Source organism: Yarrowia lipolytica, chromosome 1D, assembly GCF_001761485.1.
Source record: "Yarrowia lipolytica chromosome 1D, complete sequence".
Classification (NCBI taxonomy): Eukaryota; Fungi; Ascomycota; class Dipodascomycetes; order Dipodascales; genus Yarrowia; species Yarrowia lipolytica.
This window is the reverse complement of record NC_090773.1, coordinates 279,720-307,672: the sequence shown is the minus strand read 5'-3', so window position 1 is coordinate 307,672 and position 27,953 is coordinate 279,720. Positions and strand designations below refer to the sequence as shown.

Genomic DNA, 27,953 nt, shown 5'->3' with positions numbered 1-27,953 from the left:
ATGTCATATTACAATTATGAGTTGATGAATCTAGTATTCATAACTTGAGTACCTACCAACCCCGTTTTGAACCATTTCTGACGTCTTTTAGTTAAGACTCAAAGGACACAACTGACACTCAACTCCGACTACTATACAATACTACAGTAGGAACTCCAGTCTCCCATAAAAAGGTCACAGGAGTCAATTCCACGATACCATTGACAGTATATCTCCTGTACACATGACAATTTCAACTCATTCCTTCCAAGAAACGATCAAGTGACTCTTCTCTTGGCTCTAGCTAGAGCAATCGACAGCAACGGAGATCCCCGAGCTGTACCAAATACTTGTACTGAATTCCGACTATTCTTAGTAAACAACCGACCAAAACATTTTCAACAATCAACCGCTGTGACATCTAGTCACGTGACCACCCACTAAAAGGTCGCATCTCCAAGGCTCTACTCTTGAATTGACTACATCTAAATACTCTACTGTGCTTGGAGACTTATCTTTCTTACTAATCAACTTCTTCTACTCTGATTGTGCCAGGTTTTTGGGGTCTCATTGAGTCTTTATTTTATTGGGGGGAGTTTTCCAATAGCGACATGTCCGAATCACGTGATTTTTATTCCGCAATAGTTGAGGGTCAGTAATTAGTCATTCCAGTCTATACTTTTATTGGAGAACTTGATCTGAAGTATTCTAGTTCATCCACTGTTTCCTTGGCAGACTTCACAATAGCTGCGCTATTGTTCACTCACACCAACAAATCCACCACATCGCCCAAATCCTTTACCACATATTGATCCTCCGCTACCCTCAGAACCCCCTGTCTCATCTTCACCGCTCTGTTCTTCGCAAACCCATCATACTCGGTATACCCTTCAGATCTGTCAATAAGAACAGAAACCCAGCCTGGAATGGAAACCAAATCTTTCCCAGGCTCATCTCCCACGTGATACAACGAATTGTAACATCTCTGGGACACCCCGAATTCCTTTTCGACGTTTTTCCATGCGTTTTCATCTGGCTTGTCGACTTCAGTGTCATAGGAGATGAAAACTTTGTCCAGGTACTTGTCAAGACCAAAATCACGCAGAATATCGTGCGCCTTGGGATCCATGTTACTCAGAACAGCAGTCTTGAATCCCATACTCCTAACCTGAGTCAACAGTGGAATGACATCGGAATAGAGATGATAGGCTTGACTGGTGCCAAAATGCTCATACACCTTATGAGCAGTCGCAAGAGAAATCCTGTTGTCAAACGTTTGTTGGATCACGTGACACCACCAAGACTCGTAGCCAATCTTCCCCTTTCCGTAGCACGGATATTGCTGGTAGTACTGCTTGAAGGCGCCGTGGAAGTTGCGCTGGACCTGTGTCACGTGACCCGAGTACGGCTCGCACTGTTGCACGATTCGGAGGTACTGGGCAGCCACCGAAGGTCGTGGAACGAACAATGTACCGAAGGCGTCAATTGTGAGGAGTTTCATAGTGAGAACAGTACGAGAGAGTGTGCAGGTGGATGACTCAAAAGAGTCATTCGTAGGTTAGGGTTGGTGGGATTTTACGTAGGTGCTAAAGTGGTGCTGTTTAATCTGGTCAAATATGGGCTTTTGATGACTTTTCCGGGTTTAAAACCGAGTTTATGGGCAGTATTGACGAGGTTGTGTCTCTCTAGTTTACTAGGATTATGTCAATTAGGCCTTTAGGTATAGTTAGGATGTGTTAAGTAATGATGGAAGGGTTTTGTATGACAAATTGTTGAGAATAGATCTTTGCCTGGTATTCTAGATGATAGTGACCATTCTGACTTATTGGTTGCCTGATACGGTGTGTATATCTCCTAGCTGTAACATGGTGGGTTCTGGTCCACCGAGTTGTTCTCTACAGTATTGTATAATATAATGTGTACTGTACATACTTGTAGGTCGTTATGTAATGGGTTTTTTGAGGAGGAATTTGGAGAAATTTGATGGATCCACGATATCCGAATCTTTCGTCACACCCTGCCACTTTTCGGCGTTCTACCCATTGTCATTACACCTACAGTACAATGATTCCGTATGTACAGTGCAATGGATATGGAATAAGCATAAGAACTGTCTGAAGGTACGCCAGGAGTTACAAGAGTCACGTGACAGTTGTTTTTGGCGTCCTTAGCGCCTCCAGTTTTGTCAGTGATATTAATATGACCACAAATTCCACTGCTATACCGGATCTTCCAATGTCCTGTTCCAAGTCCTTTTCTTGTTTAAATATATACTTATTTTTCATCAAACAAAAGATGACTCCTCCAACATTATAGCAGAACCTACAAGTAGCCTCTACTGGCTGAGCTGGAGAGACCCAGTGCATTCCATTTTTTGAAGAAATAATGGATTGATAGTTTTTTCAGTATTTTTTATCAACTTTTTCATTTTCCCCTCTTTTTCCGACTTTTTCCGACTTTTTCCCTCTTTTTCTCTCTTTTCCCACTTTTACCCACTTTTTCCCTCTTTCCTTTTTTTTATATTTTCTCAAGTCCCAACTGCAATGTTACCCCAGGTTACTGTCCGCATTAGCGGGGTCGGTCCAGAAAGTGATATATAACCCAATATTGGGATCTAAAGACATAAATCCAATCTCAGGGGCATTCTGAACAAGATGCACTTTTCAGAATCTCAATATCATCCTTTCTTCCTCTACTTTGTCTCATCTCAAATATCCCCGATCACCGTTATCTGGATTTATGCATAATGGCTCATATTCCACACGTCAAAAATTAGTCACACAAAACAAGAGAACATAGAATCGGCAAGAGTAACGATAACGTGAATCGGACTATAGGGTATTACTCCCACCCTGCTCCTAAACACACCCATATATTTCACTAGTCCATACCCCTCTCCTCTATAAACCCTAACCCTGCCGATATCGGAATTTGAATTTCCAAATTTCAGATCGCGAGCCAACTTTTTCATCTCACCAAAACATGTCCGAACCCGACTATCTGAAGCTCATCTTGAAGAGCCGCGTCTACGACGTGTGCAAGGAAACACCTGTGACATCTGCTCATGGTCTGAGCGAGAAGCTGGGCTGCAAAGTGCTGCTCAAGCGGGAAGATCTTCAGCCGGTTTTCTCGTTCAAGCTGCGAGGAGCCTACAACATGATTTCGCAGCTGAGTGACGAGGAAAAGTGGAAGGGAGTGATTGCGTGTAGCGCCGGTAACCATGCCCAAGGAGTCGCCTTTTCAGCCAACTATCTCAACATTCCAGCGACTATTGTCATGCCGTTGGCCACTCCTTCCATCAAGCACAGTAATGTTTCTAGACTAGGTGGCAAGGTGGTTTTGCACGGAGACGATTTTGATTCGGCCAAGGCCCACTGCAAGCAGCTGTGTGAGAAATATGGACTCACAGATATCCCTCCCTTTGATCACCCCCACGTGATTGCAGGCCAGGGAACTATTGGTATGGAGATTCTTCGTCAGGCGTCGGACAACCTGAAGGCCGTGTTTATCTGTGTTGGAGGCGGCGGTCTGATTGCCGGAGTAGGCGCTTACATCAAGCGGATCCAGCCCGATGTCAAAATCATTGCCGTGGAGACCTATGATGCATGTGCTCTGAAACAGAGTCTCATCAAGGGCGAACGGGTGACTCTGCCTGAAGTCGGTCTGTTTGCCGATGGAGCTGCTGTCAAGCTGTGTGGCGAGGAGACTTTCCGACTCTGTCGCAAGTACGTTGATGGAGTTGTGCTTGTGAACACGGACGAGATCTGCGCCGCTATCAAAGATGTATTTGAGGCCACTAGATCGGTGGTGGAGCCTGCTGGTGCTCTGTCGGTGGCTGGTCTCAAGAAGTACTGCTCCGACCCCTCGGCCATTTGGTGGTCACCTGAGTCCGATTCCGCAAAGGCCAATGGTATCCCCACTAACGTTGCCATCTCAGAAACCGACGAGTATCTGTCAATTCTCTCTGGAGCCAACATGAACTTTGACCGGCTTCGATTCGTGGCCGAACGAGCTATGCTTGGAGAAGGAACCGAAGTCTTCATGGTCGTCACCATCCCCGATATTCCCGGAGCGTTTGAAAAGCTGCACGAGATCATTCTCCCCAGAGCTGTCACCGAGTTCTCCTACAGAAAGAAGTCCACTGCTGAGAACGAAGACGCTAACATTTTTGTGTCTTTTTCAGTCAAAAACCGACAAGAGGAAATTGCAGACGTGCTGGAAAAGCTGCAAGCTGCCGGTATGAGCGGAGTCGACGTTTCAGACAACGAACTGGCAAAGACCCACGCTAGATATCTCGTGGGAGGCCAGCCAGACGTGCCTAATGAGAGACTGTTCCGGTTCGAGTTCCCTGAACGACCCAACGCGCTCAAAAACTTCCTCGGAGGTGTCCAGACAAAGTGGAATATCACCCTGTTCCACTACAGAAACAACGGCAGTGATATTGGAAAGATTCTGACAGCCTTGGACGTGCCGGAAAGCGACAATGAGGCGCTCAAGGAGTTTCTTGAGAAGCTCAAGTACCCCTTTGTGGAGGAGACAGACAATGTGGTGTACAAGCAGTTTATGAAGTAACCGAGCAGCTTGAATGGGTTGCTTAATGCTAAGCACGATTGGAACAGGTATCTGTTGAAGGTGTCAAGAAATGCTGGCATCGAGTGTTTGCAGAGTGCGGAGCACATTGACGAGGCGACCACTCCATGACGACGACGCGCTTCAGAAGGAGTAGGTGTCTACAGGAGTGGCTTGTTTGCTTTGAGAATATAGACATAAAACGGCCTGCGCAATTCGAAAAGAAGTCGAGCGCACATGGCTACTATAGAAACTGATTTTACTAGACTGAGAGAGATTTGTGTAGCAGGTGAACGGGACGCGCAATGTGTTCTTGTGTCTGTGTAAACCGTCTGTTCTACACTCAGTTGAATGCACAACATTCCAAGCAATGACCAAGTGGTGGATATGGAGTCCCAGTGGCTGTGAGAACAAACAATAGAACAGCATGTGTTATTGCTGAGGTCTGTAAAGATGTTGAGGTCACGGGAGAACCGTGGAGCTATTGATCACCACTGAACTGAGATTGCAGAACAGGTGCGAGTAGACTCAAGAGATATCATGCTGTGGACGGGGACAGTGATGGATGTGATGAAAGGTTGGACGATTGCAGCTGTTTTTTCTTTTTCTGTAAGCGTCATGGATTCTACGGCATGCACATCTCAGCTTGGCTACTGTACATACTATGATGCAACCACCAACTCAAGAGAGCATAGCTTTGGTAGCGTCTCCATGAAGGGTCTCTTGACCCCGTACATACCATTAACTGCACTTTACACGTACTGTACTGTACCTCTACTTGTATGTACTGTACAGTCGACGATGATTACTTTTAAAAAGTGACCACCATGCTGGCTTGGTGACGCTACAGAAAATTTCTGAAGTTGTTCAGTCTTGTAGACTTAATATCTCGGGAAACGTATCAGGAAAGCGCTCAGCTCGCGGTGCTCTCAGCTCTCTCTGACCTTGGAGGTTCAATGACGAAGAAAATTGCAGTATTCAATGCGAAAAGCCTTTCTCTTATAAACCGATGAGTTCAGAAGAGCGGATTCATTCGGATGAGCGGAGTCGTTCAGAGCGGAATCATTCAATCGGTTTGTAGAATAGATAGACCATTATTGTACCGGAAAGGCATCAAGACAAGAATTATTTCGTCTTACACATACCGCCTCGATATTCAACGAAACTATCTCAATCTCTACTAGTACTGGCGCAACTACATCTCCTCAAAACAAGGCTCGGTTTGAATTGAGAGTTAGATTGAGCCGAGGTTACTACAAGTACCAAGGGTCTACCTAGAATGTCTCTTTGAGTGGATTAATCGACGAACAAACTTGACCGTTCGATTCTCCTGGCATGGATGAATCCATTGTTTTTGTTTTTGTGTTGATTTGACCCGGTTTTAGGCCCTTCAGAGTCGCACAATAGAGGACGCTACGTACAGCACATACAGTACAGCTCTGCTATTGATCATGTAGTCCCAGAACTTGCACAACCGCCACGTAATCGAAAAAAAAGCCATAATCACTTCGCTTGACTTTTCGCTTCATCTTGACCAATTGAGTCATGGTTCTGTTCCCCTCTCGGAATCATAATTCCAACATATTTGATGCTTGGTGCATGTATGGTATGAGTCCACCGCGAGGCAGACGATGTTAACCAAGAGACAGACATTTGCCAATGCGCGCATTCTGAACTAATCTCATCCATAAGAACCACCTTCAAGGGGGTATTTCACTATCACGTAATCATAGCGATCCTCGATCGGCCCCCAGTATTGCTTCAACTCTTAGAGAGCGGCGGTTTCAGCAAAAGTGGCCCCACCTCCCCCTCCAAACCACCACCCAAACCATTATCCAGCCCATGATGCTCCAACTCTGTTCCTTGCTGACAAGGACCAAAAGCCAGTCGGCAACTACTTGTCTCTTCATTTCATCTTTATCTAACCTTGGTCTCCACCTTGGAATTTTCAGTTCGATTTAAGCATGTCTGCAACTGAGTTGGAGAGACGGTAGGAGTTTGGATGGAGCCATGTTGGAGGTATAGAGGTGTAGTAAGTAGGTGTCATGAGGTACCATTCGAATCTTCCAGCTTTTTTATATTGATTCCGACTTTCCGCTTCTCCATGTGTTCATTATTCGTCATTTTGAGTGCCGGCCAAATTTGTCGGTAAGCCTTCTCCGAAGATCTTCAGTGCAGCACCAAGTGAGACTCAAAGCCCGCGGAGAACAAGGCAAGTATGTTACATCCATGTATCCTACTTGTAGGTTGGATGGCCTGGCGAGCCAAGATTTTTCTGCTTTGTCGTGCAACAAGCCGCTGTCTTGATATTAGTAGGGTCTCTCATTTCAGTAGTATCTTGGTCTTGGTATTAACAGCGCTCGTGTTGTACAGTACTCGTCCTCAATTATACACATGTCCATACAGTCCGTTAATCTTCCCTTACCCTCAAGACTCCGCGCAGCTCATTCCAGAAGCTGTTGCTTGCCGATCGGCGCCAGAATCAACTCTGGTACTGTACACTACAAGCCTGATTTGAGATTGTTACTGAAAATAGCAACAGCAAGAACAGACGCGGCAGACCGAAACATACACACATTCGGGCAAATCAGAGCATGAAGAAGACCCAGTGAACCCGCACCCGCAACCTGGCCAGCTCACACCCACACACCGCCCGTCGCTACACATACCGCTGCTCGCTTACGATGCACAGAAACGGTTTTCTGCTACTGGGTTCGGCAACATCCGACCCGTGAACCTTAGTTTAGAGGAAGCAGGGCGGTATATCTGTCGGGCGGGATTTGATCATAATCTGTCCAGAGCGGCTTGGTGGGGGGCTCTGCGTCTCGTTGAGGGGCTCTGCATCTTATCGCAGTTGAAAGGTCTTTATTAAGCGGCTTTTCGCGGCTGTGGGCGTCTTTTGGGTGAGTATTTTTCCCGCATGTATGGACCCCTCCAACTCCAACTTTTTTTTAAACATATCCATCTTGGCGTATGGTAAGTGAGGTGAGTTGCTTTCAATCAAATGAATTTAGAGGAAAGGCGATATGGTACGTAAGATTACAGCACTTGTAGTTCGATTTTTGTACTCGTATTTGTACACGCGGTTCATTTTGATTGTATTTATTTGGAGGTAACCGTGCCTCCTACAAGTGCACTTGTAGCCTAGGAACAGACTCTAGAGGTTCCAAGGGAGTTAATTCGAGCAACGTTAATTCGAGCTACGTTAATTCGAGCTACGTTAATTCGAGCTACAATAATTCCACGCTAATTCCACGCTAATGCACGATTGCGCGTGGACGAGTCCTGGGGCAGATCCAGGTATTGAGCATTGACCTTCATTGACCTTCATTGACCTTCATTGACCTTCATTGACCTCCGTCAACCTCCATTGACCTCCATCGACCTCCAATTCAGTGAGTTTGGAGCCCACCCAAATGTGCATGTACTGTAGTTAGTACTCACGTATTGTGTCGGATATTAATTTTCCTCTTGTTTCTTTTTCTTTTTTTTTCTTTCTTTTTTTCCTTTCTTCTTTTCTCTTTCTTCTTTTTTCTTTTTTCATTTTCATTTTTCTTTCTTCGTTTGTTCGTTTGAGAAAATGTGGTCAATCGTCTACAAGTAGCGTAGTGGCTAGGAGATGAGTACTCAACTGAAAAGTGGAATACCAGTACTGTAAACCTGTATCGCCTCTACGTAGCTACAACCAGTAGTTGTTGGCCACAGCACGGTATCTTTTCTTCCTTATCACCATCCTGTCAGATACACTATCTTCAAATCTACACAGCTACTAAATGAAAGCTTCAACTACGGGTGAACGTGGCGCATACACCGGGTGGCTGGTGGCTGGTGGAATATGCCGACCGAAAACTGGGCAGCTACAGCCGGCCCGAAGCCCGTGGTGCATCAAATGCCGCCCGTGACTCAACTGCAGCACTATGACTACCCCTCTGTATGAGTATGTACTTGTAGCTCTACTACCACTCTGAACCTTGTTGCAGACGAAGATCACCAAGTTCAGCTAGAGCACAATTGCACAACGTCCGTGAGCCCAGATTCCGCGCCTTCGCCATGGGACAACCGAAAAAGAGCCGCGCCGGCTGCATCACGTGCAAGCGACGCCGCAGCAAGTGCGACGAGACGAAACCGGGCTGTCTGGAGTGCCAGAAACGGGGCCTCACCTGCGAGGGTTATGCCACCTCGTTCAAGTGGAAGAGCTTCAAGGGCATGCCCAAGGACGCTGCGCCGAACGAAAAGCCCCACAAACAGGACTTTGAGTACCATGGACGCACCCCGGTCACCCAGAAGACCAACTCCGACGCCAAGTTCGAGCCAGCGAGCTTCGTCAACCACCCCAACTCCACCCCCGACATCATGTTCGCGCCGTACCATAATTACGCGGTCTCCACCAAGAAGCGGGTGTCGGAGAGTGGCAATAATGACGGAGCAACGGCAGTCAAACGCCGGGTCATGAGCGAGGGCGCTGTGTCAGTTCCCTCTGATTCGGCCCCAACAGGTACCCGCCATCACAGCGTTGATATCAGAGGCACCCCTAGTGGGATGACCATCGCAGCAAACGGCATGGCTGGCCTTGACCAGTTTGCGCTGGACAGCGTCAAATCAGAACCGATCCAGGTCAATCTGGCGCCGGCCCATGTCGGGAGACCGACTCAGACCCAACCAGTCATCCAGGCGGTAGTGCAACCACTCACCGAGCCACTTCAATCTTTCCACCATGTTTCCAAGCCTGGAAACCACAACCAGCACACCCCGCTTCTACAATCCCAGAACCAGAATCAGCATCAACTACAGCCATCCCAGGCTCCGCATCAACACCATCTACTACAATCCAACTTGCATCACAATCAACTCCAGCCAAGTCATACCGCAAATTCTGACGCTGGCACCGTGGCACTGAATGCAGTCGTGGCACAAAACCGTACACATTCTGCCGCTAACGTGTACGTATCATACGTGCCCCCGCCCATGGACGATTACTACACACGCATCTCCCGCCTGTTTGACCACCACACCTGCGGAATTGTCACCATCAAGGACGGTCCTAGCGACAATCCCTGGCGAACGTCCCTTTGGCCCCTGGCACAACACAACCCCGTGCTGTACCATGCCATTGCTGCCATGACGCTCTTCCATACAGCCAGAGGTAACATTGAGATTCGCCGCGAGGCGTTCACACACATGCGAGAGTCGATTCAACTCCTCGCCAGCGGTATCAGCACTCTGCAGCCGCACGTAGCCCTCGCCACAACCCTTTCTCTGGCATTCGCAGAGTCGTGGGACCAGCACATTACAACAGGCATGTTGCATCTACGTGGTTCCAAGCCCCTGGTCAAAGGTCTACTGGCCAAGTATAACCGGCGCCTTCCCTCGTGGCTGCTGTTTCTGTACAACTCGTACGTCTACCTTGACGTGCTGGCCCGGTTGACTTCTTCGGGTGTCCCCGACGACGATGATGTGTTGGAAGTGGGTGGCGACCCGCATCTCAGCGGCGCGGGAGAGGATCCGCTTGACATTGCGCCGGTGATGTCGGCCGACCTTATACAGCTGCAGCAACAGCTTCCGGACCTGTCCACGTCCCCGCCTCCAGTCATCCGGCCCCATGCTAAGGACATGCATCCTCCGGGAGCAGCTGACGGCATCGACCCTCTGTTAGGGTGTGCGCAGACACTGTTTCCCGTCATCGGCAAGATTGGCACCCTGGCTAATCGGGTGGCGCAGTTCGAATCGGACGCGTCAACAGTCACTCAAGCAGCAGCCCTCATGCGGTTGCTGCAGCAATGGCGGCCCGCAACAGCAGTGCAATACTTTGTCAACGACCCCGATTGGGATCTTAAGAGCTGTCTCAACACAGCAGAGGCGTACCGCTACGCAGCCATGATCCATCTTGTGCAGTCTGTGCCGCAGGTGCAGAGCGAGCCGCTTCCAACCACCACTCAGCGAATATTACAGCTGTTGGACGATATCCCCACAAGCAGCAGAACGTGTACAACGCATATTTTCCCGCTCCTTGTGGCCGGATGTGAAGCCCAAGGAACTCAGAGACACTTTGTGAAGAGCAGATGGGAGTCTCTAGCGGTGCGGTTGTGGATTGGCAACGTGGACCGGGCTGTTGAGGTCATGGAGGAGGTGTGGAGACAGAGGGACCGGATGGGTTGGAGAGGAGAGCCCGTGGGGGTGACTTCTCCCGCGTATTGGAGCCAGGTCATGAAAAACTGGCGATGGGAGGTCTTACTCGGTTGAAGAGCGTATTTATATATTTATTAAAAACCATGTTGCGTTAATTGAACGAAGCGGAGTTGATGATGAACTGCGAGCTCTGAGTTATACTGTACGAGTATGGTAACTTGAAAACGGTCCTAGGTAGAGACGGCTTATCGTCAATAACAAAATGATGATATTGGTAGACTAGAGACTGGCTGTTAGTCTATAGCTCAAACTTCACCTTCAGAATTCTGTGAGTAGGGGTACTGTACTGTAAATGGCATCTATAATGATCAATGTCTAACATACTGGTGTCAGAGGCAACACAGCTTCCATGATTGAGATAAGATGATATTACTCGTAAATAATCGAGCTATAAATCCGACAGGGATATCGTTAGAGATGTTTTGGGGCGATTATTGAGTCCTTACCTGAAATATCTATCTTAGTGCAAGTTATTTGACCAATTCTTCCATTTTAGTTGTTTTACATCATCACAAGTAAATCATCGACCACCAGCTGAAGATAAACATAGCCCATGTAACCGCGACTGATATTCCAGGTTTTTTGGGATTGGTGGTCTTTTTGGTTCTTGGTCACGTGACCTTGGATATATAACGAGTTTTTCAGCAGTTTTTCGAAATGGTTTCCTATTGGGATGATATTGTGTGCCTAATCATCAAGCACAAGAAACACACTTTCCAAGAGTGATGAAGAACGCAGAAAGTCACGTGGGATAGAGAGCATTGATAAAGTCGCCAGGTCACGTGAAGAGTCATCCAGAGAGTTATTTGGACGTCTTTACGGCGTTCTTGTTTTTGATCTTTGTTGTAATTTGAGTCTCTGGTCTTATCATCTCCACCTTACTAGAACCGACAGAATCAAAACATGATAAAAAAATAATCAAAAAATTAAAAGATGATAAAAAATAAATACGTTTTTTTCGATTCAATGCTATATTTCAGGTTACCGAATAGCCGTCACGAGATATACTAGCTCTCACATGATCAAATATCCCACACGTGATCTAATAATCCTGCTACAAGTAGTTTGAACGGCATCCACGACGTCTACCCGTAGGTTGTTGTCGGGGCGGTTGTGGTCCCATCGGATGAAGAGAAGCCGTTGATGCGGCTCATTAAAGATTTGGGAGCACTTTCGGAGCATCTTTCTGGCCCGTCTGTCTGTTGTAAAATACCACACAAGTGCGCGATACAAGTACATACTGTACGATACATGTTCGATATCGGTATGCATAATCTACGTCATGGTTTATTTAAGCTAAAGATAGGGGAAAACAGGATACGAGAGGCCTCTACAAAGTGGCCCAAAGACGATGAGTACTTAGCTCGACTGGGTCGCTTTTCTCGACTAGGCCGCCCAAGTCCGATTCTAGGCTCATTCTCGTTTCCTGGCGCCAGTTTTTACCCCTTTGAGTCTGTGGGGTCGAGTCCATCTACAAGTCTCAAATGCTGGTGCGACCAACTTAATTTGTGGAGATAAGTCTGGGCGATTATGCATGATAGCTGAGTTGGAGGGAGGCCCTTGACGGCATGAAACAGTGATTTGTGGGGCAATAACAACCCTCAATTGAGGTTTAATGTGGATGGAGATGAGACTGAGACTTTTGCGTTTCAAAATCGACTCGATTAGACCATTTTGTACCACCACTTGTGTCAGCCCTGATATACATGTCTTATCAGTTCAACTCTATTAGACAGTGCAATCGGAAAAGGCGGCTAAAATGAGACGTGGAGTTGAGGCTAGGCGAAAGAGGGGATCATGCCAATATGTTCAGTCGTTAGAAACGTCTCCTGATTGGACAGTAAGCTGCAATAAAAAACAATTCTCAAAAAAACTCGAATGTGAAACCGGCTCACAGACAAATCCCACACAACATCCACACGTCCCGTAAAGGGCATTTATTCCTGAACCTTGATACAGTATGTATGTACATAGGAGAAAAGAGTACTCGTATTTGTATCGTAGTTGAAGACCACAAGAGAAATGGAAGAAAATAACATGGAAAAACATATCACGTGACCGGAAATACCGACCTTTTCTCTCATTTTGCCAAAATCCCCACGACTCATCCACCCAATTCTCCCCCATACGGATCTCTTTGCCCTTCTGGGATGGGGCCAACTCTAAGCCCCTCCCAATATTTCAGATAGCAAACCCAATTGTTATCTGTCACAAGCCATCATGGTGCCAAAGACAAGTATATAAGACTAGCCTGGGTCCGGTTAACTCGGTATCAGATCAGACACAGAGCAGCTACATCCATCAACAGCGACAGACATCGACAGCAACAGTCACAGACTTCACAAACAAGAGAAATCTGTGCCACCTATCCTACCATATACATCCACTCTAGTTCAGTTTCCCTACTGTACTCCCCCATCTACACCATTCGGGTAAATCTACTCCAGCCACCAGTCGCCAGTCACCACCCTTATCCCTCAATCTCATAATGGGAATGATCTACATCAAACAGGCCCAGCAGGAGCACACCTCCACATCCCAACTGCCTCTAATTGCGGGTAACAACTCGTACCTCGGAGACCTGCTCAACTCGGATGCTCCCCCCGATAAGCAGCTGTCGGCCGGCTTCTTCCGGCAGTTGAAGGGTGAGCCGCTCAAGTACAAGTACGACTACGACGAGATGAAGATCTGTGTCGAAGGCGGCATGCGGGTCAGTGACGGCACCCAGACAGTCGACGCCAAGCCGGGTGATATCTTCTACTTCCACGACGGCGACGAGATTACGTTCGACACGGATGATTATGCGCTGAACTTTTTCGTGGGATTGAGACCCAAGGGGCAGGTGTAGTGCGCTGGCTAGCACACCTTTCTTGGCTCCAGTCCTGACTCCTATTCCAGAATTTAGTCATGCATTATTTACACGTAATTCGGATCTGTATAGGTAGGTGTAGATGTAGCATACAGTAGCTCAGCTTGCTCAGGTAGAGACTTGGTCTTGAAAAGAGGATTGGGCCGCTTGCAATTAGCCCACTTGGATTGTTTTTTTTTTTTTTCTGCATATACATTCATTTAATTATAACTTTGCCGTGAAAGAATAACCTTTGAAATGAATGTACGCTTACACGAATATTACTAATTAAACACGTTTAGTGTCATGGTCCAACTTGGCACGTACCTATTTCCAGTAAAAAAATCATAAAAAAACCTGGTTCAGTCCGTGTTGTATGTTGGTCCACATAGCTTCGCGTGTTTGTTCGTTCATCGGGAAAACGCCACTCCAGTCTCCAGTTCTCTAATCTCAATCCTTCCATTGCCCTCTTCATTTGCATTGCCTTTGAAAACTTCTCCTTGTGGTTCTTCTTCGTCATTGGTTTGGTTCTGCGTCCCCTGTGGTGACTACGCGCCCTGCTACGCTGTTCTCTCGGTGGCCTCGGCCGCCTTTTACGCTTGCTACTGTGTCTACTCTCGCTCATCGTGAAGTGCTGGCGGTTGTCCATCGTAGAAACACATCTGGGCTTCCTTCAGGAATTGAAGCAAACCCTGTTGGACATGTCCCAGGGTGGCGTCGTCCCCTGAGTACCGGAGGGATCTCTCCATCTTCCAGATCCCATAAGCCAATTCCCGCAGATATTTGCGTGTCTTGACTTGTTGATGTTTCCGGGGGGCGTCACTGTTCACATGCCCTGGGAAAGAGGGGAGTACTCCACATTTCGACTCGGTAAAGATCCAGTCCTTTAGAGAGTCCACTGACGGAATCTTCATCCTGGTCAACATGGAAAGAAGAACTTCGCACTTGCAGAAGATATGCTCGTGCAGATCCTGAATGATGGCCTTATCACAGAGCCCGCATCCTGGATTCTTCTTGGTGAAAACGTGGTCGTCAGGGTATCTCCATTTCACGAGCGGAAGTCGAGATATCCGCATGAGGTGAAGAACTTGTGCTTTGTTGGCGTCGGCGATGTAGTGTTTTCGAAGGTCATGCATTACCTCCTGCCAGACCATGTCGTCAGAGATGCCCCCGTAGTCGCTTCGTTGAGTCCACTTCTTCGGTCGTGCAAGTGTGTGTGGGAAGTTTGGCAAGTCGGGAGACGAGGTCTTGTGAAACATGAAGTTCTCTAGAGTAAGTGGTCCCATGCTCCACCGGAGGTGGTCGATTTCCGCTGTGGACACCATTCTGACCGGATGGTATCGTCTCGCGGCTGCGATGTCGACGTGTGCTTCCCGGAAAGATTCTGCTGCTCTCACGTTCACCTGGTTTCGTTCCCAGATTCTGTGATTAACTGTGTCTGTTGTAGAGGGCTCGTGATCTTCTCGAGGGTTGGCATGTTCCGCGGTGAGGGGCTTGTTGAGCTCGAAAGAAGCTCTGATTGCGTCTCGCATGGTGGGGGAGGCTGCGTAGCCCCAAGCTTGGCCTGTCGGAAAGCGGCAGTCGACGCGCTGGTGTGGCTTTTCCTGTGTGAGACTGTGAGTTCTGCTGTAGAACTGGAAGGTGCAGTCCCAAAGGGCCGGCGATGAGCCATGGAAGAACCTGTAAGCCCGAGCGGCCTTCAGGCACACCATGAAACGTCCCATGTCCCGCAGGTTCAGTCCTCCTCTGCCTACCGGAGTTTGGATGAAACCATTGCTGAAGGTTTTGCGTGTTTTGTCGGGTGATAATTTGTTGATCTTGTCGCACGCTAGTTCGTTCAGCTCTCGGATGAAGGTGTTGTCGATCTGGCTGACGTAGGGTCCAAGGAAATTCAGTTTCGAGAAGAAGTAGATGTTGATCATCCACGCCTTGCTGTAATAGGGGAGACCCCATAGTGAAAGGCGTCGCAGCGACTCCTTGAGGTCCTCCTTGATCTGAGCGTAGTGCGTGTCCAACCTTTCGCGATTTCCGAAGTGTACTCCGAGGTACCGGAAAATGTTGTCAGATGTCCGGAGCGTCGGGGCCTGTCGTGTGTTGTTGTCGGTTGGCCAGGTGGCGTCAATTGTTCGCTGCCATTCTGCGTCAATAAAGGTTAGTGGAACAAAACAATCGGGGGGGCCGATCTTCTGAAGCACCGTCTTTGACGGGTTTAGTGTGAGGCCTGAGACCCGTTGGAAGAGGCAGAGCACTCTACCAACCGTGGCCACGTCCTGGATGTTGTTGAGGAACACCGCTATGTCGTCCGCGAAAGCCGACACCTTCATGTGTCCAGCTGCCACTGCCTCCGGGTGAGTAGGGGGTTGTGGCGGCCTGTGCCCAGTGGTGTGGTGGTGGGATAGTGGCAGGCCTGGGGCCAGTCCAAACATCTCTCGGTCCAGACGACGCACAAGTGCGTCTACTGCGATGATGAAGAGGGTTGGAGAGAGAGGGCATCCTTGTCTCACTCCGATCTTGATGCGGACTGGGCGAGATAGGACACCTCTGATGTTGATTCTCGTTACTGCGTTCTGTTGTACAGCTAGGATACGGTTGATCATCAGTTCCGAGACACCCACATTTCGAAGCGTCTTTATCACCCAACTCTGGCTGATAGTGTCGTAGGCTTTCCGGAAGTCCAGTGATCCTACGACCCAACCCATGTTCAGCTGGGAGTAGGCGTTGCAAAAATGATCCATGGTGTCGAGATTGTTAGTGATGTGTCGACCCGGTACGAAACCGTTTTGGGCGCCGTGAATGCTGTCCGGAAGAATGTTCTGGATGGCTTTGTTAATGAGCTGTGTGTAGATCTTCACCTCTGTGTTGATCAAAGAAATAGGCCTGTAGTTGGAGATGTCGGCCTGATCTCCCGACTTGTACAGTAGTTTGATGATAGCGGTGTTGCGTTCGGTGCTGATGGGCGAGTCGGCTCCAGCTTCGTTGTAGACGTCCGTCATCAAGTCCCCCAGCTCATCCCAGCAGTCGCGGTAGAACCTGTACGGGATGCCGTCTGGCCCTGGCGCGCTGTTGTGCGTAGACGCCTTGATGGTATCGAAGATCTCCTCCTTGGTAAAAGACGAGTCCAGGCTTGGGTTAGCTGTATTCACCCTCCGGGTTTCTTCGGGGAAGAGGTCTAAAAAGGCGCTGTCGTCGGTGTCGTTGATATCGGCAGCTCTGTCGAAGATGTTGTCAAAGTATCGAGCTGAGATGTCGCAGAGAGAGGAGGTGTCGGTCTTCACTCGGCCTTGGTGGTTCCGTAGGGAGTGGATCTCCATCTGTTGCTTGGATTGTTCGACCCGAGCATGGAGCATCGGGTATGGCTCGTTAGCTGGGTAGGCTTGCCAGTCTGAGGCTGTTGCCATGAGGGCCTCGCGGCGTCTGTTGTCTGGGTGGTTGGAATCTCGAAGTGCGCGGTTTTTGGCTTCCTGTTGGATGGTGACCTTAATGTTTTCTTTCAGGCATTGCAGCTTCAGGCTGGGCTTCAAAGGACCATATCGCTTCAGAATGGATTTGACGTGGAACTTGAGCCAAGCAATGTACTCTGTATCAAAAACCCACCAGGGCATCCTCCAGGTGCCTGGGCCTCTGTCTTGTCGCTGGGTGAGGTTGCCAAAGTTAAAGACGAATTGGACCGCGTGGTGAGAGGACTTCGTGATGTTGTGACCCTGCTTGTTGGTTACCAGTTGTGTGGATTTGATCCACTGTGAGAGTGTCGAAGAGATGTGCAGCTGATCCAGGCGCCTGCCAGCTCCGCGGCTGTTGTTGGTGTGAGTGTAGAGGCCTTTTCTGTGTTTGCTGATTAGAGTGTAGGTGTCTAGTAAGTCCCAGTTAGCTAAGAAGTCCTTAAGGTGAGTCGTCACTTTTTCGCCAATCCTGCCGTCGTTGGAGGCGACCGCGTTCCAATCGCCTGCCGCTATCAGGGGGTATTGGCAGGGATGGAGGCGTAGATAGTCGTCTAGTGACTGGTAGAACTGCCGGTTAGTGAAGGGGGAGGCTCCCTGCTCGTTTGGTGCGTATACGTTGATCAGCGATAGGTGTCTGTCGGTGCCTTTGATGTGCACGTCGGCCAAACACAGTCTGTTGTCTAGGGCTGGGAAGTATTCAAAAACTGTTGTAAAGTTTGTGATGGTGACGTTGTCGGAATAGACTAGCCCCACGCCGACGCTTCTATTAGAAACACCAGCTGTGGAGCCGAGGAGGGTGTAGTGTCTGCCCCCCGGGTAGGGCGAGTTTGAAATGATTTGTTGAGCGGTTTGTAGGGAGGAGTCCACCCAGTTCGTCTCTTGAAGAAGGACGAGATCGGGGTAGTGAGTAGTTCGAATAATGTTTACAATGGTGTCGGGTAATCGGTTAAGCGCTTCCGCCATCTTAAAACCGCCGATGTTAGCCGTGATGACTTTAACATTCGGAGATTTCATTTTGGCCTGGGTGCTCTTACATGGGGCTTTAGAAGGGGTGGTAGTAGAGGTGAAAGACATGCTTACTGGTTCTGCCCCGGTCGGAGCATTGTGTCCACCTCATGGAGAGTGGTCACCCTAGGGGGGTTCGGGGGACTGTTCGGGGGTTCTACAATCTCGTCTACCGAGCTGAGTGTCGCACCGTCGTGGAAAACTTTGAAGTGGCATGTAGACAGGAATGTCGGGCACCTCCCGTCAATGAACTTTGCTACCTCCTGAGAAGGCAGCCAGCAGAGTCTGTTCTCCGACCTGTCCGGGTTCAGGATTTGCACCGGAACCTCGCTCGAGGCGGTCTGGAAGACCGCAATGTGCTTCTTGCCGAGCGTGGTGTGAGAGGGCTCGCCAGAGAAACTGGAGGTGGTGTGCCCTCCTCGGGGTCGGCCCTCGTGGATACTTCCGGGGGGGGGTTGTGTTTGGTTGGTCGTGTTGGGACTGGTGTGGTCGTGGGGAAGGCCGTTGTTGGTGGCCTCGGTGTTAAGCGGGGTAGCGGGGGGAAGAAACTGGGTGACATCAGGGGCTACTTCAGGGTGAGCAAGTGCGTCAGGCTGGGTGTCAAAGCCGTTCATGGATACGTCAGCCTGTTCCGTTTCCTGGTCGTCGGGAACTGTGTCTTCCTCGGAGGCGGGGATGTTGATGGGTAGATTCTGAGTTCCATGCTGCTGGTTCGTAGAGGGCAGCTGGTTAGTTTGCTCGGTCTCTTCGGGTGTGTCCTCTCCGGTTTTGTCGCTCAAGACTTCAAAGTTGTAGTAAGATCGGAGGGGCTTCTGACCGGTGGGTTGGGGGGACGTGTCTCGAGTCCGTCTATGTCTAGGGGACTTAGTGCCGACGGTCTCCCACTGGTGAGTAGCAGGCGTGTGGTGGAACTTGCGAGTTTGGACCGGGGGCTCCACGGTGGATGGGGCATGGATGGAAGCAAGGGCTTTACCTCTCTGTGGGAGGGTACCCTGGTGAGCGCGGGTGCGGAAGATCTTGGGAGTGACCATGTCTTTCTCGGGGCAGGCCTCCCGGATGTGCTTAGTGCTCTTGCACTTAACACAGATGTTATCGCCGTTGGCGAAGTGCATCTTGATCAACTTTGAGCCGGTAAGCCTAGCCTTGGTGGGATCCAGGTTGACGAAGAAGTCGGGGATGGTCTGGGGCAGGGTGGAGCCTAGGAGAGCACGAACTGCGATCACAGGACCCGAGATGTTCTGATGGTTGGCAGAGGTCATCAGAAGGGTGCCACTCAAGAGGGAGGAACCTGGAATGGCCTGATCAATGTCTACGTCGAACTGGTTGAGAATAGCGTTGAGGTGGATCTTGAAAGCATCCTCCGTCTGACGCTCCATCTTCATGTACGAGGGTAGGTTGAAGTAGTAAAGTACTCTTCGTCCAGCAGGGTTAGCCGAGCCCTTCCTCATGATGCGATAATCTTGAGTATTGGCCTCAACAATGAGACTAACTGTCTCCAGAATGACAGCCATTCGTTGTTCGTGGGGGTCAGTGAGGGCGTCCGACGTCAGGTAGTGCCAACCATTTCCCACTTGGTAGCAGTCTTCAGGGTCCTGTTCTAAGTTAATCTGGTCGATCAGGTGGGGGACGATGTCTAGGTTGTGCCTGGACAGGTCAAACTCCGCCAGACCAACCTGACCCTTGATCTCGTCGAACTTTTCGATGACGCCCTCGAGGACACTGATGGTGTCCTTCTCGTCGACTTCAGCGGCGTTATCGAGGTGCTCGAGGAACATGGAGATAGGAAGATTCCAATCAGGGGTGGCGGAGCGGTCAAGAGCTCTTCGGAAGAAGTTTTCCTTGCTGGCTACATAGGACACGTTGAAACGGCCGGAGGTATGCCTACCATTCGGCGCCGCAAGGGGCTCCGAAATTCGCTCCTTGTTGAGGTTGAATTTGAGTGTGGAGGGGTTCGATGTCAGGAGAGCCTTGACTTCGGCCTTGCTCTTCCAGGCGTTGAGGGTGATATTGTTGTCGTTTTTTTTGTCGTTTTTGTCGTTTTTGTCGTTTTTTTTGTTGTTTTCATCGTTTTTGTCGTTTTTTTGGATTTTTTCAATGTCGGTTTGGTTGGGGGTTTCGGTTGAGGTGGCTCCATCACCTCGCGATAAATCAGGAGGTGGGGGGTTCGGAGCGCCCAAGGAGTTACCCGCCGAAGCTTGGGCTTGCGCTGTTTCCATGGTGAACGTTTTTTCTGGTCGCGCTCGATTAATATAATAGCTCTGTTTTTTGTGTCTAGTTTCTTCGAGCGCTGCTGTGTTATTGGTGTAGCACAACACAGTATGATCTCCACTAAAATGTTAACTGGGATCTATATTTTCAACAAAGTGTAAGTAACGTTTTCCGATCAATAACGCTCTGAAAGAACGTCGTTAAAAAGTAGAATAAAATACGAAATAAGAGAATCACATAATTATGAGGCCAGTTGCAAATATCTCTATAAAGACCTCTTTCCATAGTAGCTTTATTACCTTCAAAAGACTTCCTCATCAGAGACCTCGGCAGACCTATGTTAGTCAATATGGATCCGAAGTGAAAGCCTCGCGATAACAGAAGACACCTGATGAAGTCAAGTCCGGACGAAGGTATATCAAAACCGTTGGTTGAAGATACAGACCAGCGATCTGCTTCTCCGCTGGACGAGAAAGTGGCGGAACAGGTGGAATATGTACTGTAGTTGTAAAACCTGATTAAATACATTCCCCCAGACACTGGTCGAGCTTTACCTCGTGATATGGTCTTCCTGATATCATAAAATACATTAAAAATACACAGACGTCTGTTTCATGTCAGGAGACACAGACCCTGGGAAAGCGGGCACCACTTGGGAGAATATACCAAGCGTATCAATGGAGGTTTAGTCATCGCAACTTGGAATGGCTTCCATGTCAGACGATAATGACAGAGACCTATGGACGTAGAGGAACGCTCGGCAGTTGAAAGGGGCTTGGTGAGAGAGCCAGAGAACTCGAAAGGGGAGTACAACTGGCTTCCTCTAGAGTCAACATTAAACGGATCACACGAATTTTGCAGTTTCGTTCACATGTTGTTGCTGGAAAGAAGCAGTCACTCGTAAATCAATTCTTCCGTGAACGTGAGCAAGCTCATGGTCTTTTACCACTCGCTGATTAGCTCGCTCACATTAAAAGAACTCCCTCGTCCGATTAAACTCCCCCTCACTCAAATATCCCTCTCCTTTCAACAGCACCAACTCTCCACTACCTCCATCCTTAAACCTCCACACACTCTTTGTCAAAAACGTATGGCTATCACTCTTGCCCCGCTTTTGCACCTCCACCGCAGCCTGGCTTCCTGAAATTTCCAGATGGGCATTCTCGAGGTCCACCGCTCCAAACGTGAGCCCATGAAGCTTTGCAATCTTGTCCAGCTTGATCTTTGTGGCACCATAGAATGAGACGCGGGACAGCGCCACAGATAGGACGGCTTCGTCGGGGACCTGAAACACCAGATCCATGAGCTCCGTGTCAACAAATGGCCGCTTGTACATGACGACTCCGTCCACTAGCTCAATCTTCTTCACGTCCAAGTTTTTGAGGAACAGCGAGATCTCCTTCTTCTTCCGAATTGGGTCGACTCGGATTTCGTGCCGGATCATTTTCTGTTCGAGCCCCCGGAACCGAAAGTATCTGCATTCTCTCAGCAGCGCTTCTCGATGCTCCTCCGAGTGAATGTTCACAAAACCGCCTAGCTGAATAGCTAGCAACTCCTTGAACAATTTTCCATCTCGCTTGGGCACCGTAGGAATTGCCAGAGGGGGTGGACGAATGAACTGCGAATGCACCTCGTCGCTGGTATCGTGCTCGAGGCCGAAAAACACGCCCATGCCTGCAGTAAAAAAGTTCTGCTCGTCTCCAGGAGTATCAAAAGCCGTCCGAGGAACCTTGATGCTCTCGTTTCCGATGCGAATCATGAGCTCCGAAGATAGCAGTTGCTGAGTCAGTCGCGGCAGCTGGTAGTATCGTGCATCAATCAGCAGGTATACCGACGTGGCTTCGTCGGAAGACATGATGTAGTAGCCCTGCAAGTGGCGCACAATGAGCTTGAAAATGTCCGGAGACCGGTCGAGAAAAAGCACCGGCGGGTTGTCTTTGTGTTTCAGGAAAAACTCGGTAAAGTACGACGGGCCATCGCTTGATAGAGACGCTCCAGACAAAGTGAATCGCTGATCTCCAACCTGAATCGCGTACATTTGCTCATGGGGTAGAATGGCGGGGATGGTGGGGTCGAAATTACCCTTGGGGTTGATCATGGTGCCACCCACGCGGGAACTGGACGCTGAGCTGGTTGATTGGGGCGTAGTGGAGGCCATGATAGTGACGTGAGAGGCTACTGGGTGTGTGGAGGTGGTGATGTACAGAGGAGGTGTATGTATGATTGAACTTTATTGACAATGGAATAATTTGCGAATAGGGTACAAGATGCTGTGGGCGGATTGATATCGAGAAAATTCGACTGGTGGACATAAGAAAGATTTAAAATGGATTTATCTGGTTCAATTAACGGCATGAGTACTCCAATATGCCCAAACATGGCTGTCTATATCTACGTGCAACAACCTTATCGGGATTATTGTGCATGAAGGAAAGATGACAGAAGGGTGACTAAGGCTGTTGTCAGAGACCAGAGGTCTCGTCTCGCCTACAAGTAGACAACGACTGGCTGGGTTCTGCTGGGATTTTCAGCCGAGTTTTGAAATTTATCGATTTCCCCGACTTCTTTCTGGGTTTTCTTGGATCATCTTAATTTCCCTGAATTTTTCCTGAATTTTTCTGACTAATTGAAAATTTCATTTTCCTCTTTTTTTTTTCTTCATTCTATTCGCTTAATTATTAATTAAAATACTCGAATTAATCAACACGAATCACAGAGTTTCCAACAGCCTCTCAATTCTACAAACCACCCCAAGCCCAGTGGCACGTGACTAAACTAATAATATACAGACACAACCGCTGACAAATACACACAGCCACCGAAACGTGCTACTGGTAGACATCGGCCAGTAGTGCTGTCATCGCTTATAGTAGCTACATACAGTACGTACAGTACGGATACGGGATGAATGGGGAGAAAACCGACGCTAGTTTTGAACTAGTAAACAATTTGATTGAATGGATACTGGTAAACAAAATCATGCTCGTGCTTGTATACGATTTTATACTTGTTTGGCAGTGAATTCTGGTGACAATGCAGTGTCGCCATGCTGACTCCCCATCAAAAATACCCATGATGGAGAAGCGCCAGTCTGATTTGGTTTTGGACACAATCTGCTGGAAGTTGTAACGAGACAGTGTGTAACCAGCACTTACTCGCGTTCTGATTCTTGGTGGAATCGGAATGGGTGACGCGTTGATCTCTTCAGTTGAGCAGAGCAGCACTAACCGGAGAGCTGCCAGGTCGTGCTCAAGACTGTCGCTGACCAACGATTGAGAAGTAGAGAACGAACACACGTTGAGACATCGAGCTGAGACGATATATTGATGTCGATGCGTTATATACTTCAGCTTATCAACTGAGATACTCGTTTACATCAGCGGTGTGGCGTCTCGGTCTCCCATAGAAGCTACAGTACATACTGTACATCTCAAACGCACAACGCCAAACGCGAAATTATAATTAAGGTGCATCAGGATGTTATACTGTGCTAACACACTCACACACAATACAACATGGGTGGATATTACGATCTGGACGAGATTCTGATGGAGGGTCAGGTGAGTACACGGGATGGCATGACTGCAGCGAATAGTGCATTTATCAGGGAGTCCATTACCTGGATGGAACTTGCACGCTAAGATTGTGACTGAGGCTCAGCTTGAGTACGAGTCAGATTCTAGTACGAGTAGAATGGATCTCGTCTAGACGAGCTCTCTTCTGTCCCCATTTGCTCACACCCATTGCTAACACAGAAAATCCCTTGCCGATTTGAAGTTGGAGTCCCGAACTTGGGCTTCTTGGAAGGACGAGGACGGAAAGACGTGAGTATGAGGTTATGGAGAGGTCGGGTTGGATACGGAGGTGGTCCCTAGGCCAAGTCCGCTATGATATAGCTGGTCTATATGATGAATTAGCTGCGGTGCCCTCCCTGGTCCTGTCTGGTTCTGCATACGTTTGATGTGCTCTTGCGATTATAAGTTGAGACTGCCTACACACAGCTTGATATCGTCGAGGTCAATGAACTTCTAAATCATGGGCTTGACCTTTGTTTGTTAACTTCTGATGTTCTGATCTGCTCTTGAGAGCTAAATGAACATATTGTCGGCCAGACTTGCTTCCTGATGAACTCATGTCCAGCCTTTGGAGCCCTCTACGTGTTGTCAGTGGCATTCTATTATTTGGCGACACTCTTGTTCGCTTACGCGCACCGGTCCACGGACTCCCGGTTTTCGTTTCTCTCAGCTAACCAAGATGAACGAAGGTACAATCATTGATCTCCCCATTTGGATCGCAGACGTGCTCTCACAGTCTGAATACGACCCGTATTCCGGCAACCAAGAGTGTTTTGTGACCGTCAAGATCCCGCACGCTCTCAAGCCCAGTGTCTTGAACGCTCTCAAAACGGATGCTCCTGGCGTCGATCTTCGATACCAGTCTCCTCTCTTCTTTGCCCTGGCCATCTACTACCTAGAGCTCTTTGAAGACGAGGAACTGGAGACTATTATCGCCACAGCCATGGCCGAGCGGATATCGGATATTTATGACAATGTTGGCCGACGAGGAGAGTTTGTACACAAGTACGATGAATTTGAGAAGATGTTGTACAAAAAGGGGTGTGCCTCGAGACGGGCGTATAAGGAGTACATGGCGACGATTAAGTATTAATCGAACGAAATGTGTTTCTTGACTGGAATTATACTGCATACTAATGAATTGATGGAATGGATATAAAGCTAAAGAGCTCTCGGTGTCGCGCTTCTAGCTACCTGCGATACTACATATATATATGGAAGGGACGTCCAGCAGGAGAAATCTGAAGGGGACACTGTAGCTGACTCATGGTGAATACAGGCTTACAGTAGAGTATAAAGAGGCGCTTTTTAGTTGACTACTGTACTGTAGCACTGTCCGTACTATTTCGCAGGGACTTCCAATATGGCCATTGTGTGATCTCGGATTTACTTGGCATTTTGTTAGATATACTTAATTTTTGAGAAAAGGTTCAATTAATATTGAATCTTATACTAAAGCATCCAACTATCTGTAGATAGTCGCTCGCTGAGTTTAGCACAACGACAAAGTACAGTAATAAATATTTTGGTGCAGCATGTACTGTACAATTATGTACAGCTTGCTCACCATCTAACACCAACCGCAATTCCATCCCCCAACCCCTCTCCCTCTTCTTCCACATACACTCTCCTCCTCGCTTTGACCCATCTCTTCTCCGCCAACTTCTTGGCCCTTCGGTTCATCTGTCTATGGTAAAACACGACGAAATTCTCAAACGACCAGATGAGAAAGACGAGAGGAAAGTGGGTGAGCTTGAGAGTGACAATCTTCACTCGTCGCTGTTGGGTTTTCGTGAGAAACAGTCTCAGAGGACGCAGCAGCAGCGGAAGCAGGTTCAAGGGAGGGTACAAGTAGGTGACTCGATCACTGGTTGCCTCCACAACACTTTCTGCAAACAACAATGTATACTCTTCTCGGGCATTGTTCATCATTTTCGAGAACCGGGTTGAAAGAATGGAAATGAGAACTGTCAACAGCAAAACATTGGTGAGCATGACAAAGACAAGCATGAGAAGAGACCCGAACATGGGATGTATTTTGGGCGCTTCGTCGAACCCGGCAAAAGAGGATCCGAAGAAGACTCTCACCAGTAACCAGAACATTTCGTTGGTGGTGAAATCGCCTCTTCCAAGGAATGCAAAAGTTGTCAGAAAACCAAAGTAGCAAATAGCAATGATGGTGGTAAACTTGACAAAGTCCTTGGTCAGAGTTTTGAGACATGGTAGAAGAATGCCGTAGTAGGGATAGATGGAGAGCAGAGCAAATACCCGAGGGAACAGCAAGATGGCCTCTAGAGATAACACATCAAAAGATAACTTGGTGAGCCAGATATCGTTGATGACATAAGCATAGATTCTAAGCACCAGAAACACGACGAAGTCAAGATTCACCAACAAATCAAAGGTAGACCAGTACCGGTCACCCTCCTGAGCAATCTTCTCCACCACAAACCCGAGAAAAAACAGATCCAGCACAACTTCAACGAATGTGAAGTTCATTTCAAAATAGTCATCCGCCTTCTTCTGTATGAACAGCAAAGAGAAATACAGACCCAGAAGTATAATGTAATTGATCGTCATGAAGAATTGGCGGTATCGAGGAACTCGCAACCTCGTGTACGCGTCTGGAATGCGTCTAGTAGCTAGGACATAGCAGGTAGGGTATATTAGAGCTTCCTTGTGAGATTGAGAGTTGATGTCTTTCCAAAAAACAATCTTGCCAGTCCAGATATCGTTGAGAATCTGCTGAATCGTTGGATTTGCCAGAAAGTGTTTTGCCGAAGAGTATACTGCCAATTCCAGGGCTGTAGTATGGTACATGTATTCGTCGTGAAAATACTTGGGATTTGGTCCAGGATTGTCAGGGTCGAAACTTGTGTCAGAGGAACCGTAGTCGGCGCCATAGTCTTCATTTCCCGTGTCAAAGCGCTCATTGCCGTCGTTGAAATACTCAACATCCTCAATATCGCTGTGGAAACTCGTATACCCATCTTGATTCAGGCTCTCAGATTCAAAATTGCGACTGGCGGCATGCCTGTGTTGATCCGCACCTTCCTCCTCCACCGCCTCATAAACCACAAACATCAGCCGCTCTTTCTCAGTGTTGAGACGCTCGATATAGCGCTCGGCAATCAGTTCGGCAACAAGAGCACGAGTCTTACATACTCGGCCAGAAAGTACGTCACGCGATCCACCGCTCAGTCGCATGCGCGCCACCAGCAGTGCAGCCACAATTCCGGGATTCGTTTGTGTCTCTTTCCTCAGCGACTCCACAAACACACCCACCACGTTATGAGATGCGTCCTGCAGTTGCTCGTAGCTGTACGAGCAGGAGATTTGCTTAGTTAGCGCCCGTTCCACCGTGAACACCATCTCCGCGAACGGTAGGTCCGCCGGGATCTCGTCGAATCCCTTTTGTTGCATGTGGCGGAGGGATATTTGGGAGATGGCCGAGGAGAAAAAACTAGGAGTGGAGTGGCGGCTTGTATTCTGGCGTATCTAGCCGATGGAGAGGGAAAAGCTGAGAAGCAATACAATTTTCTACGAGATATATAGATGGTCAATGGCTGATTTTGATTCGCCCAGAAAGATTCCGAAAATTCGGGTTTTTACAAGATATTTCCTGACTTGTCGTATTCGCTTGCTACGATAAAGTTCCGAGGTTGGATCTGATTAGGTGATATTGTGCAGGTATGGAGGTGTGCAGAGCGTTGCTGGATCACGTGCTCGGATGATGGAAGTGGTCTCAATTGATGAGAGATTTTGATGAAAGATTTTGTTTCAGATATTTCTGTTTAGTGCAAACAATCAAGTAATAAGCCTGCAATTCCAAGTAAATCGACAGTCCAACTGGAGAGGTCACATTGAGACATGGTCATTGGATAACACAGAGCCACAGAGGGAGATTGGGCGATCCAAGTACAGTACATACACCACTTTTCTGTAGTCGACTAATTGATCTTATTTAAGTATACTATATTCTCTTCAGTATTTAACCCTCGTCAACACCCAGTTTGATTCCAGACCTCAAAACACCCGGTATAGGTTTGTTAGGTATCATTCGACGTTGTGATTTAAAAAATGAATTTTATATAACAAATAACGACTTACAGTATGTACTGTACATACACATACCACTTGCTG

General features: G+C 48.3%; 9 protein-coding genes across 9 annotated transcripts; 4 read left to right on the top strand and 5 right to left on the bottom strand.

Annotated features, from left to right (window-relative positions):
- Positions 1-742: 742 nt before the first annotated feature.
- YALI1_D03061g (uncharacterized protein) lies at positions 743-1,480 on the bottom strand (the record flags this gene model as incomplete). The annotated part of the gene is made up of 1 exon (XM_502329.3): positions 743-1,480. One exon carries the CDS (start codon positions 1,478-1,480, stop codon positions 743-745), a length of 738 nt encoding a protein of 245 aa, XP_502329.1.
- A 1,481-nt stretch (positions 1,481-2,961) lies between these two features.
- Positions 2,962-4,551, top strand: YALI1_D03047g (uncharacterized protein; the record flags this gene model as incomplete). Its single annotated transcript, XM_502328.3, has 1 exon — positions 2,962-4,551. The coding sequence occupies one exon, from the start codon at positions 2,962-2,964 to the stop codon at positions 4,549-4,551; it is 1,590 nt and encodes a 529-aa protein (XP_502328.1).
- Positions 4,552-8,598: 4,047 nt separating this feature from the next.
- On the top strand, positions 8,599-10,788 carry YALI1_D02990g (uncharacterized protein; the record flags this gene model as incomplete). Its single annotated transcript, XM_502327.3, has 1 exon — positions 8,599-10,788. One exon carries the CDS (start codon positions 8,599-8,601, stop codon positions 10,786-10,788), a length of 2,190 nt encoding a protein of 729 aa, XP_502327.3.
- A 2,434-nt stretch (positions 10,789-13,222) lies between these two features.
- On the top strand, positions 13,223-14,130 carry YALI1_D02936g (uncharacterized protein; the record flags this gene model as incomplete). Its single annotated transcript, XM_068282582.1, has 2 exons — positions 13,223-13,581; positions 14,016-14,130. 2 exons carry the CDS (start codon positions 13,223-13,225, stop codon positions 14,128-14,130), a joined length of 474 nt encoding a protein of 157 aa, XP_068138683.1.
- Positions 14,131-14,193: 63 nt separating this feature from the next.
- On the bottom strand, positions 14,194-18,096 carry YALI1_D02895t (uncharacterized protein; the record flags this gene model as incomplete). Its single annotated transcript, XM_068282581.1, has 1 exon — positions 14,194-18,096. One exon carries the CDS (start codon positions 18,094-18,096, stop codon positions 14,194-14,196), a length of 3,903 nt encoding a protein of 1,300 aa, XP_068138682.1.
- A 2-nt stretch (positions 18,097-18,098) lies between these two features.
- YALI1_D02874t (uncharacterized protein) lies at positions 18,099-20,243 on the bottom strand (the record flags this gene model as incomplete). Its single annotated transcript, XM_068282580.1, has 1 exon — positions 18,099-20,243. The coding sequence occupies one exon, from the start codon at positions 20,241-20,243 to the stop codon at positions 18,099-18,101; it is 2,145 nt and encodes a 714-aa protein (XP_068138681.1).
- Positions 20,244-21,205: 962 nt separating this feature from the next.
- On the bottom strand, positions 21,206-22,393 carry YALI1_D02852g (uncharacterized protein; the record flags this gene model as incomplete). Its single annotated transcript, XM_502324.3, has 1 exon — positions 21,206-22,393. The coding sequence occupies one exon, from the start codon at positions 22,391-22,393 to the stop codon at positions 21,206-21,208; it is 1,188 nt and encodes a 395-aa protein (XP_502324.3).
- A 1,357-nt stretch (positions 22,394-23,750) lies between these two features.
- Positions 23,751-24,903, top strand: YALI1_D02831g (uncharacterized protein; the record flags this gene model as incomplete). Its single annotated transcript, XM_502323.3, has 3 exons — positions 23,751-23,795; positions 23,991-24,059; positions 24,490-24,903. The coding sequence occupies 3 exons, from the start codon at positions 23,751-23,753 to the stop codon at positions 24,901-24,903; spliced, it is 528 nt and encodes a 175-aa protein (XP_502323.2).
- A 470-nt stretch (positions 24,904-25,373) lies between these two features.
- On the bottom strand, positions 25,374-27,233 carry YALI1_D02804g (uncharacterized protein; the record flags this gene model as incomplete). Its single annotated transcript, XM_502322.3, has 1 exon — positions 25,374-27,233. The coding sequence occupies one exon, from the start codon at positions 27,231-27,233 to the stop codon at positions 25,374-25,376; it is 1,860 nt and encodes a 619-aa protein (XP_502322.3).
- Positions 27,234-27,953: the final 720 nt, after the last annotated feature.